Source organism: Phoenix dactylifera, chromosome 4 (assembly GCF_009389715.1).
Source record: "Phoenix dactylifera cultivar Barhee BC4 chromosome 4, palm_55x_up_171113_PBpolish2nd_filt_p, whole genome shotgun sequence".
NCBI classification, from domain to species: Eukaryota; Viridiplantae; Streptophyta; class Magnoliopsida; order Arecales; family Arecaceae; genus Phoenix; species Phoenix dactylifera.
The window spans coordinates 28,637,645-28,649,929 of NC_052395.1; the positions used below are offsets into that span (position 1 = coordinate 28,637,645).

The 12,285-nt window shown below is 40.3% G+C and overlaps 3 protein-coding genes across 4 annotated transcripts; 2 read left to right on the forward strand and 1 right to left on the reverse strand.

The window, feature by feature from the left end:
• The first annotated feature begins 5,066 nt into the window (after positions 1–5,066).
• Positions 5,067–6,383, forward strand: LOC120110593 (ribosomal biogenesis protein LAS1L-like). 2 transcript variants are annotated; one of them, XM_039126047.1, is made up of 4 exons: positions 5,067–5,101; positions 5,330–5,434; positions 5,530–5,963; positions 6,108–6,383. In XM_039126047.1, coding segments are annotated over exons 1-4 (552 nt in total). In that variant the 5' UTR covers positions 5,067–5,089; the 3' UTR covers positions 6,109–6,383. The 2 variants fall into 2 exon arrangements, with proteins under 2 accessions (XP_038981975.1, XP_038981974.1); XM_039126046.1 differs by lacking the exon at positions 6,108–6,383 and having other exon boundaries at positions 5,530–6,098.
• A 1,782-nt stretch (positions 6,384–8,165) lies between these two features.
• On the reverse strand, positions 8,166–9,281 carry LOC103714436 (protein PHLOEM PROTEIN 2-LIKE A1-like). Its single transcript, XM_008801679.4, has 3 exons — positions 9,182–9,281; positions 8,877–8,983; positions 8,166–8,736 (listed from the first exon to the last, which is right to left on the reverse strand). The coding sequence occupies exons 1-3, from the start codon at positions 9,206–9,208 to the stop codon at positions 8,361–8,363; spliced, it is 510 nt and encodes a 169-aa protein (XP_008799901.1). The 5' UTR covers positions 9,209–9,281; the 3' UTR covers positions 8,166–8,360.
• Positions 9,282–10,166: 885 nt separating this feature from the next.
• LOC103714435 (uncharacterized protein PHLOEM PROTEIN 2-LIKE A4-like) lies at positions 10,167–11,471 on the forward strand. The gene is made up of 3 exons (XM_008801678.4): positions 10,167–10,342; positions 10,697–10,809; positions 10,905–11,471. Exons 1-3 carry the CDS (start codon positions 10,232–10,234, stop codon positions 11,263–11,265), a joined length of 585 nt encoding a protein of 194 aa, XP_008799900.2. The 5' UTR covers positions 10,167–10,231; the 3' UTR covers positions 11,266–11,471.
• Positions 11,472–12,285: the final 814 nt, after the last annotated feature.

The window sequence follows — 12,285 nt, forward strand, 5'->3', positions numbered from 1 at the left end:
TTAGTTCAAATTATCTAATGAAAGCATAGTTTCTCTTCTGGAAAAACTTTGTGACATTATTCCATTTTGCAGTGTAACCTTGTCCACATATTGCACAAGGATTCTTGGTCTGGTCGCTTAAAATCCTTTTTCAGTACAATGTGGAGTGCTTTTATTTACATGTTGGAACACTAGCTCATTCGTGTCTTCAGCAGGAAGTCTAGTATTGATGATGGCATCGTATGCATTTGTTCCTCCAAAATTGTCCAAAAAGAACCGTGCTATTATAGGGGTTCTTCATGTTATTGCACATATGACTACGGCACTTATCCTAATGTTGATGTTAGAGCTGGGGATTGAGATATGTATTCGGAATCATCTTCTAGCAACTTCAGGTAGTTTTCGCTTCTCAATTTAATTTATGCAAGATAGACATGCACTTCACGATGCTTGATAGCCTATTTCACATGCTACTTTTTTCAGCTTATCCTCAAATGGATGAATGATAAAATGTAATTTAACTTCTTGCATTTTGCGCAGAAAATTTAAGAGGCAACCATGCATGGTCCTTTTCCGGCACATTATGACTTATGAGCGTCTGTTCCATTTGATGTTTTGGATATGGACTGGAGGATCTTCTCCTTTAATTGTACTAGTGGTGCTTTGACTGCAAACCAATTCATGAGTCTTTTGATACTAGAGACCATAAGTAGTTTTCAGCAGTTGCTCAAAAAGGGACTACTGTTGGGATATCCAAAACCCTGTAAATGGCAATTAATCAGCTGTCCAACATACTATATGTTAAAAAGAAGTTCAGTGACCTTGAACTTGTTGATGCCTATTAGTAATTCTTTGCTATCCATTGAGTCAAATGAGTGAAAGGAGACCGAATGTCTTCTTGAATTTACAATTGATTGACTATTCGAATAATCAAACATTTGACTCTAATCCTCTAACCTGATATATTCATTCTATTGGTTTTAAAATGAATACCTAAAAAAAAACATAATTAAATGACTTGTACTATATAATTGCTATGAATATTTGAAGTCTAAAGAGTTCAAAGAAGTGTTGACCAAGATATGTAAAGTGTCCTTGTTGCATTATTTGAGCCTATACAAACTGACCTGGTATAATAGTCCCCAATTTGACCCATGCCGCAGTGACCCTTAATCTATATGGGCCATGGGCTGCGTCTACTATGATAGTATTTGTATCAACCTAAGCATGACTCAAAAAGGCTAATTGAGAAGGGATTTTTTGGATTCCTTAGCTCTGCATTACAATTCAAGATTTATCCAGTACATAGCGGGTGTCGGGCTAAAATCATACTCGCATGGTCCTCATAGGTACTATAAGCCAAATGATTCGTTGGCCCTAGCTTTTGACAAGTTGTTCCAAAAGAAAAGGCAGGCACTCTCTAAAGACTCCCTCAAACAAGCTAGAATTTTATTCGAACTAAATGATGAAATGATTGATCATTTCCTTCCGATTTTTGACAACATGCCTCACTTATTCCAAACTTTTTGTTTTGTTTTTGTTGTTTTTTTTTCTTTTTGATGATAAAGGAGGTCATAGACCACCCTACATTTGTTAAGGTAAATGAAAAAAATTACGGAGTAAGAAAGATAAGGGAGACTTTCAGATGCAAAGAGCAACAGTAAGGAGAAGATAGCGTAAGCATACAGTACTCATCAAGAATAGAAAAGCATTCATAGACGGTAGTTAAAGGAAAAGAAAATGGAGCAAGCTCACCTTGTAGGCCAGTTGAGATGAATGGCATAGTCTGCAGTAGAAGCTTCACTTGCTAAGCGTTTGAAGGACTATGGAGAGGAAGATTATGTAGCTTTCCAACTAGCTTAACCAAACTCAACTTTGGTTTTGCAAACTCATTGACATAATGCCTCCCTTTTTTGGATGCTAACTCAACATAATTCAATTTTGAATTTCAACTCTCATCACCTTAAAAGGGGATGTCTTTTCATCTACAAAGCTTAGAGTAATATTTGTTTTCCAATGTCAAAGATTGGCAACTAAATTTTTCTATCGAATTACCAAGGGACTTGTTTGGTTTGCGGAAAAAGAAGAGGAAGAGTGTAGTCAATGGAAAAATAAACACTACAAGAAAATACACTTTCAGCGACCACTTTCGGCGACTACTTGAATCGTGGTCGCGGCAAATAAGGCTATTTGCGACCAACATCCTTATTAGTTACTGAATGATTGTCCTACACCGACGAAATGGATATTTGGTCGCGGAAAAGCAAAACCAAGTTGGCGGGGTGGAGGTAAAAGTTTGGCGACTAACATTTGGTCGCCGATAATAAGGCTATCTGCGACCACCATCCTTGTTAGTTACGGAATAATTATCCTACACCGACGAACTGCATATTTGGTCGCGGAAAAGCAAAACCAAGTTGGCGGGTGGCGGTAAAACTTTGGGCGACTAACGTTTGGTCACGGAAAAGAAGGCTATCTGCGACCAACATCCTTGTTAGTTACGGAATAAATATCTTACACCGACGAAATGCATATTTAGTCGCGGAAAAGCAAAACTAAGTTGGCACGAGTCCAATATTTCGCGCGGGCTGGAGGTAAAACTTTTGGCGACTAAATTTTGGTCCTTAAAGTTCACCTCCAACGACTAAAAAAAATTTAGTCTAGAAAAACTTTTACGAATCTAATTTCGGTCCTTAAAGTTCTCATAAAATCGAACGATGTTGTGCTAGCCCCTGTAAAATGCTAATTTCTAAGTTCAAAAAAAGAAAAAACTGCTTATTTTCAAACGGTGCCATTTGACATCTTAATTCACTTAGGCATGCATATTCTTGTCTCTTCGGCTAAATCTCAATCCCACAACTTTTCTTCATACTTAAATTCTTTTTTTTTTATTATTATAATATAATTTTAAAAGCTCGAGCTCGATGCTTGACTCCTTATCAAATAAATATATGGATCGACAGGATACGCGACATGAGGACGTGGCAGGAACGAAAATTCACTTAAAAATATATAGAATTCTTGGACATCCTACGGGCAGGATCGAAAATCCGCTCCGAAATAAATTTGCACGCATCCTTTTTAGTTACTGAATGATTGTTTTACATCAATTAAATGCATATTTGATCGTAGAAAATCAAAACCAAGTTGGCGCGAGTCCAGTATTTCGCGCGGACTGGAGGTAAATGTTTTGGCGACTAAATTTTGGTTCCTAAAGGTTCATCTGTAGCGACTAAACCAATTTAGTCGCGAAAAGTATGAATGCAGGGAAACCAAATAAAAAAAAAAGCTAATTCCCTATTCTTCTCCGGGCTCGTTTGGTTCGCGGGAAGCATTTTCCTTCCTAGGAATATGATTCCTGGGAAACAAATTCCTAGGAAGAGGATGCCTAGGAAAGTACTTTTGGCATGTTTGGTTGACCATGGAAAAGTGACAAATTTCCAAGGTGCTTATGTTTGGTTGGCCATCCACTTTCCTAGGAAAGTTATATATAATTTCTATTATGCCCTTAATAAAAATTAGATTTTTAATGCTTCTTTAATGCTTCTTTAATGCTGAAGGGACTTTTTGGAAAAAAGTTAAAATGGAGTGATTCCCGCCTCATGGGAAAGTAACTTTTCCATGTTTCTCATGGGAAAGACTTTTCCATGAAATGTGGGAATCACATTCCCATGGAAATACAACTTTCCCTTCTCTCTCCTTTGAAAACTCCAACCAAACAAGAGGCATCTCATTACTTTCCCGTTGACCACACTTTCCCCCCTTCTTTTCCCGCGAACCAAACGAGCCCTCCTTTTCACCCGCACGTCGCCTTCACCTTGCCTTCACCCGCACGTCTGCACGTCGGCATCGCCCGTTCGCCGGTTCGCCCGTTCGGTCATCCCTTCGGCGTCGGCGTCCCAAGGTACGTTCTCTTCTCGATTTTAATTTAGCAGAGGCCGGGAGGGAGAGGGAGAGGGAGAGGGAGAGGTGGCCGGAGGTCGTCGGGAAATTAGGAGGCCAGCCGGGAGAGGATTTGATAAGCTGGGAGAGAAACAGAGGCCGGGAGGGAGAGGGAGAGGGAGAGGTGGCCGGGGGTCGTCGGAAACCAGTGGAGGCGAGCCGGGAGAAGAAGAAACCCTTTTATTTAGCAGAGGCCAGAAGGGAGAGGGAGAGGGAGCGGTGGCCGGGGGTCCTCGGGGGTTCTCCTCCTTCGCCGCCGCCGCCGCCGCCGCCGCCGCCGGGGAATTTGGAGGCGAGGCGAGAGAAGAAGAAACCGACGAGGGCTTCTCCTCCTTCGCCGCCGCCGCATCCACCGCGGAGGGTTCTCCTCCTTCGCCCCCGCCGCCGCCACCGGGGAGGAGATTTGGGGCGAGGTCCTTTTCTTGGGCCGGCAGGGAGAGAGAGCGAGGAGGGATTTGGGGACGGTGGTTTTGTTTTGGGTGGAGAGAAACAGAGGGGAGAAAGATAGGGGAGTGTCGATGTTTTGGTCTTGGTTTTCCTTCCCTCACGTTACTCCGTTCCAGCTGGGCCATCGGGAAGAAAGATAGGGGGATTGGAGATGGACTTCTTAGAGGGTGGAGATTTTTTTAATTTTTTCTTCCCATTTCTATTTGGGTTGAATGGTTGCCGTGCTGTGGTATCGAAGGGGAGAGGGGAGATGGAATTTTTTTTAAACTAAATATATTTTCATGCTCCTATTCAAGAATTATATTAAACTGAAGAGGCTTCTTTATCTTTGTTAGATTCATGCATCTTTGTTGAAATAGTATACTTGACAGCTATCTATTTTCATATCATTTTTTTAACTATTTTGTACTTATTAAAATTTATTATTATTATAATAATAAAAAAAGAAAATGTCTTATTCACTGAATTTGTCTTAGGCCTCCAAATGTATTGGGCCGTCTCTGATTTTCTGCTGCAACTTTTTTTTGCAGGATACAAAGAACACAAGGTAACTTACATATTTAGTGCTTCAGAGTTTATAAGTAAAATATTTGATCATAATGTTTTCTTTAGATTTTTAATTTGTATTTTTTTTGAAGGTGAGATCAAAAGCTGGCAAAAAGAATAGGAAAAAGCTTGAGTACAATCATTGTTCAGGATCTCGGTATCATTTGTTGCAACAATGACTATACAGGTAATATATTTTTGAGTATGTACTGGCTATATTTTTAGTGAATTGCCTGTGAAACAGTCTATGAGATAGTTTTGGCTATTGTAAAATAGATAATTTGCTGCAAGTAGATTTTTTTATTCTAGTTTGCTGCATGTATATTTTTGAAATCATTTATGCAAGTAGATCTGACAGTTATTCTATTTTTTTATTATATAGTGGCTATATGCTAATCTAAATTACACTTTGCAGCCGGAGTTTAATGGTTCTGAAAACCTTGAATTTTCAGAATTCTATAAGAAAACTCATACCAAGAAGAACAAAGAGTGGATTGATCCTATTTGCGCCGTGAAACATGTAGGTATCTAAAATCTCAATAATAATTTAAATCACTTTATGCTTTTGCAAGATTATATATACATTTAATTCTGTTGTTACCTTTGCATTGACAGTCAAAGATGTTGAGCTTGCGAGAAGAATCTTCCCAATCCGGTGTGCAATTAACATCAGAAGAGATGTCTAGGCAGGCACTTGGAAAAAGGAAGAGATACATTCTTGGATTTGGGGATGGGCCGAAGCCCTCTTCATCTTCTTCCACACCTAGTCGTGTGTCACAAGACCATGTTGGGGAGTTACAGAAACTTAAAGCTGAGATGGAGGAGATGAAGATGGAGCGTGAGATGGAGCGTGAGGAGCTGCGGAGGCAATTGGAACAGGAGAGGAGAGAGCGTGAGGAGGAAAAGAAAGAGCGAGAGGAAGAACAGAAGCAAATTGCACATCTTACAAGTTTGGTGACAGAGTTCTTAAAGGAAAAGACTCAAACGCATAAGTCGTCTATCCATCATGATGGGGCCATGTATTCAACTGGTGGCACAAATACTCGTTGGTATGTATTCTCATTTATATTACGTAGGTTATTTAGAGATTTGGACCAAATTAAGCGAAATATCATTGTAAACTTATACTTGAATTTTAGTTTATTATTTTTCACATGTGGTTATTGATTGTGTATTCTTTTTTGCTTTCTCAGATACATGGTGGAGTTATGAGCATGTGAATCTAGTTTTTGGTACATGGATAGCTTTTGTTCAGATGATCATTGTGGAGTTGTCTACAAGCAGAAATCAGTTTTTTGTTTATTCATATTTTTATCTACATGATGGTTGTTTGGATGAATTGCAAGATCAGATATTTTGGGATTTTTAATTTATATTTTGATGTGTTTGGTGATGATTATCACCTTAACATATGGTATGGATGAAACATTTTGATGAATGGTTAATAGGTTTGCTTGACTTTAGACTTATAGATAATGATATTTATAATGAATGATTATGGATTCTCCAACATTGTGTATACTTCTATTTGGATGAGCAAATGTATTGTGCAATATATAGATAATGGATAGGCTGTGTTGGTTGTACAGGATTTGGAATGAGCCCAAAAATAAATATTAAGCTTATAATTTGAATTATTAATTAAATACAGGTTAATACTTTCTGCCACCAAAAAATGTTTATTGCCAATGCATTCCAATACATTCTACGACCAAACTATTGGTGGGGGAAGATAGACATTCAGTGACCATATTTTTGGTAGCGGAAGACAAACATTCCACGACCAACTATTTGGTCGGCGTGGGAATTAGCGACAACAAATTTGGTCGCTGAAAAGCTGCTTCGGCAACCAAACGTTGGTCGTTGTTGGTGTACCTTAGGTGACCACACAATATTGGTCGACGAAGAGTATTCTAGTCGCGACGAAGAGTATTCTAGTCGCGAAAAGGTTTCGGCGACCAAATATGGTTATTCGGCGACTCGAATCTTAGTCGTTGAATATGTATTTTCTTGTAGTGAAAGAAATGTCTCTTTTTTGGTTGGAGTTTTGAATGGAGAGAGATGAGAAAGTAGTATTTCCGTAAAAATAAAATTCTCATATTCCATAGGTAAGCTATTTTTTTACCGGTTGAAAATTAGAATGATTTTTTTTAACTACCCTTAAGTCATAAAAATTCATGGATAAAATATTTCTCTTTATTAAGGGTATAATAAATATTTCACACAAGTTTTTTTGGCAAAGTAGATACTTAACCAAACATAATCTACTCTAGAATAGCCATTTTTTCATGGTCACTCAAACATGTCAAAATCATTTTTTCCGGAATCATATTCTCAGAAATCAAGTTTTCGAAAAAATATTTTAGTAAAGAAAAAAATTTTCCACTAACCAAACGAGTCCTAAAAGGATTCATAATAAATTCATACCATCCCTCTATATAAAAGCACGTTAGTGATGACCGAGTATGTTGTCACGCTATAGGTGTTGGTTTATCAATAAAATATATAATTCAAAGTTGTGAGGTTTTAAGAATAGTCTCATATTGGATATTTAACTAAGTACAAATCTACTTAAATATAATTCCTTATTTTAGACTCCCAAAGAACTTAGTTTTTTAAGTAGATAAGATCTAGTTTTTATCTTTATTTCTCCCTTTTCTTTTAAATTTCTATGATGAATAGAAGAATCAGGTGAAGGGATGCATCTAATAAAAGGATACCTAACCATCCAATTGCACTCACCCTTTTACATCTATAAATAGAGAAGGAGATAGTGCTTCCTATTCATTTGAACAGCACCACGCAAGTGAATTAGAGACGAGAATTGTGAGAGTAAATTGAGCACTAAGTGAGTGAGAGATATTTTCAATGTATTTTGCTGATTTTCAGCGCATCTGGAGTTGGCTAGTATGAGTTCGACTTTGACTCTTCTTTATTAGAGTATATTTTAAGAAGAGCACAAAGCGATTCATTGTATCTTAAGAATAACTTGCGGCTACAATATTTTTTGCCGCCATAAAAGCATAACTAAGTGCATGTAGGATGCGCCAGAAGAAGTACATTTGCGATGGGTCACCATGTTTAGCTGAGAGGAAAAAAATGCCACTTTTATGTCAATGGCTTAGTATTCGCTCTACGGTTGAATTTTCCTGATTTGCGTAGGTATGGTTGCTCTAATTTAGTCACGTCGCGTCCATTGCAGTGCGCAATGCTAACAAGTATGATGTGGACCTAGGCTAGTTTTCAGTCAATGAAACATAAGAGAGAGCACCCGATTTTATTCAACCACCAATTCCATATAAGGATTGGTAGATTTTATTCAGGCAATACAAGCACATACGATACAAGCACACGTGGTACCGGGCACGTCGAGAAGGGATGGCACGTGCCCCTTATTTAACGTAGAGCGGACTCGGTCCCAGGAGGAACCAACAGCGGCGTCTTTCTTAGTTATACGCGGGTCGGACCTCGACGTACTTGACGACGAGCCCCTTCTTCCAGTGCGTCTTGTCGTCCCCCAGCATGGAGAAGGTGACATCCCCGCTTGCCGATGCCGTGAAGGAACCGACGAGGAGCTCCTTCCATTCGTTCACGGGCATCTTCTTGAGTTCATCACTTTTGCGCGAGGTAGATTTGTCATCGGGCGTATCGAGACTGAGAGTCACTGGGGATTCCCACCCGAAGCTTGGCTCCAGCAGCATCACCACGAACACCACCTCGTACTTGGCGTTGGGCGTGAGCTGCGACATGCTGAACTTGCCCTTGATCTCGAGCCAGCATACTTCTAACAATTGTGGCACTTCAATGTCCTTGTAGTCTTGGCTGAAGGGAACAAGAATTGCTTCAGAACTTTAATGCAACCAAAGATTGGTTTGGAATATCAGAGCGAAACACACACATTAAAACAAAACAAAAACAAAAAAAAAATTAAGTGGCTGACAAAATTGATTAATTCTGATAACCTCCTCAGCAAGAGCCAGTGCCACCTCCAGTATCTCTCATCGCTGCCCCAGGTGATCCACAGGTCTCGCGGGTATATGAACAAATCGTCGACCTCAGTATCGGAGCTCTAGGTAACCAAAAAGAATTTTTTTAAGGTTAAATTTTGCGGTCATTTGTACTGGATTTGTGTCTTAGTAATTCGGCAGATTAATTGGCGGTAATTGATATAAAGGATAAAAGAAAGAAACAGAGAAATAGCGCGCGGCACAGAAAGCCGCCGCATTTGAAACATGAATCGCAGAGAGCGTACGAACGTGGGACGCACCTTAAGCTTGAAACCCGCAGCTGCCATCTTTCTCTTCTCTCTTTGGTCTCTCCCTTTCTCCTTAAGGCCGCTCCCCTTCTCGGTCTCTGATGCATTAGCCTTCCTGCCAGGACGTATTTATAGAGGCCGAAGAATCCGAGTTGGGTGGATAAAGGCCTTGTTGTATGCACGTATGATTAAACAATGACTCGCAAGTCTCGTCTTTTGGATATCCATGCATAAAAAATGACCTCGTTGGAGCCGCGGATTTCTCAGTTCTCGTTACTCTACCACGGAGATCTAGAAGCGCCCTCATTACCCTTTGTTTTTTTTCTCCTTGAGTGAAATATCAGGCGAAGCCCCCCACCAACTTCACTAATGTAATCGACATGAAAGCTCCAGATGGACTGTTCATAGGACGAGGAAGAAAGTAGAAATCATATAAATTAAATCGATACAAGAGAAGATGAGAACATATACACTGCCCTGATTGCCCTTGCAAGAACAGTATACAGTATAAAAAAGACGAGCAATAGATGGGTTGAGGGAGGCTAGCTGGAAATGAAGGGTTTGCAAGCCTATGTTCTTGGTGGTTCCTGCCTTTGTGCTGCATCCTTTCTTGCGTGCACAACCTTGTCGAACGGTTCCCTATTTCAATTAACGATAAAGTTCCCGTGTTCTGGTCCGAAAAGAAGCGAAAGGTCGGGGTACTGCTCGATTTTGGCACTTCACTGCATGCATCTAGTCTTCAAGTTTTTTTTTTTATATACCTATAATAAATAACAAGGCGACAAGTCTTCAAGTCTTTTTCTATACCTAAAATAAATAACAAGGTGACAAGTCTTCAAGCCTTTTTCTATACCTATAATAAATAACAAGGCGACAAGTCTTCAAGTCTTTTTCTATACCTATAATAAAAACAAGGTCGACGAGTCTTCAAGTCTTTTTATATATCTCAAGTATATGCCCACTCCTTGGCCCTGCTATCTATAAATCTGCTCTTCATGGACTCCATGAGAGCAAGGAAGTGGTAGAGCACCAGAAAGATAGAGGGGAAGAGAAATCAAGAAAATGAAGTCGTCCAAAACCACTGAAGTTATCGTTAGCTATGCTGATCTCCAGCCCATTGGGGATCTCCATGGCATATTCCGCAGCGGGTCGTTCATCAACAACAACACCATGGCAAGTCCCAATTCTAATCTTCCGAAAAGTCAAACTAATTAAACTTTATTTTTCACCGAAAGTACTCCACATCATGGTAGTGATCATACATGTCCCCGTATTGCCATTCGATATTTTCCTTGTGTCTGTTTGTATCTCTCTAGCAGGTCATGAATCGGGCCAGAAATTAACCGGCTCTAGACCCTCCGCAGACATTCCTGGGCATGCACATTGTTATTATTATTATTTTGGCTCAGGAATACTTTCTAACAGACCTATATGTTGTTGCTTAGAATTTTATATAAACTGGATTTAGTGATTTGAGCACATATTGTGCTAGAGTTAAGTTACTTTTCCCGCTCTTCAATGATTCAGAGGTGCGTGAAGGAGAAAGCAAGCAACTTCTCGAGCTTCATGATCTACGCGAGGGAACTGAAGATCACTTGGGAGCATGACCCGAGATACTGGCGCTGGCTTTGGTTGGAAGAGTACGTAAGAGCTTCTTTTACTCAAACGAGCAAGTTGGAGGTTCAAACCGTCTGTTGGGTTGTCACCCCTGAATTTTCTCATGCATGCATGGCAGGGACCTGAAGGTCGAAGTCGCGGAGCTGTTGAAAGTTTGTTGGCTCGAGGTGCACGGGAGCCTCCCGATGAGCCTCCTTAACCCTGGGCACAAGTATGATGTCATGTTTGTGATCATGATGAAGGATGCGTCAGGGTTTGATCCTAAAGCCACCTTCAAGCTCGAACTACCCGATGGTGAGGTGAAGCAACAGAAGATGAGCCTCAAAGCATTGGCCTCGAAGGAGTGGGTCATGGTGAAGGCCGGAGACTTTGTGGCCAAAGGCGAAGGGGAGATCAAGTTCTCAATGCTCGATTATGAGGAACTGAACTGGAAGACTGGACTGATCATTTGCGGGGTTCAGATCAAGCCCAGCACCTGATCATGAGTTCTTTCTCATCCGAAGCTGTTCCGTGGGCCATATCATATATGTTGCAATCTTGTAGTAGTTGGCGTGCTATCTGAATTCACGTAATATCAATAAATAAATGGATGACGGCCTTTCTCCAAGTGCTCGTCATCTTTGTTGTAATGCCTTCCGCAGGCTTTAATATAATAAATAAAATCCTATCTATTTGCCGTTTCCTAGCTGTTCGATCGTATCTAATTGAAGCCAATTCATCTAAAGCGCGAGGAAAATGGTACACCGACGAGCTTTTCACCGCGCCTACCATTTCCTGTGAGACACCCGAGGCAGCGGCTTCGATGAATTGGAGGGAAGTTTTGAAACACGAAAAGAATCATAATCATACAAAACCTGCGGCAAAGTATTCGACCAGACCCAGTCTATTCTAGCTTCAGTTTCTTTCTCCCTGAAAGCACTAAACATAGATTTTCTGACGCCATAGCACCTAGGATGCATGTGCTACTGCATGGATCTTGAGTTTCAGCTGTTCAAGCTGTAGGTGCAGGCTGCACCTGTCGCGGATCCCACCTGCATGACTCTGGGAACTTAAACAACATGGATATTATTTCCTTAAGAGAGTTTCATGTTAAATTGTTAATTAATTTTAGAAAGTTTTAATTTTTGTGAACTATTTTTTTTGAAAACTTTTGATGTTAGTTATCGTTCGTCGGGTTAAAATATAGAGGTGCAAATGGGTTGGGTCGGATCATGAGTGACCCCGACTCAACTCGGTTTCTTGTTTGGATCGTAATTTTGGATCCAAACCCAACCCAATAGAAGATTGGATTGGGTCATGTCGGGTCCATCGCTATAATTTTTGACCCAATGGGTCATTCGGGTTGGGTCAGGTCGGGTCCATATATAATTCGGACCCAACCCAAAAAACTCAGGTCCGGTTCGGGTCAATCCATCTATGGTTTCAAAACTTGTTTGTACCTTCGCGGGCTGCGGCCTGCGAGCCCAAATAATTTTACAAATTTAGGTCGAGTCAAGTCG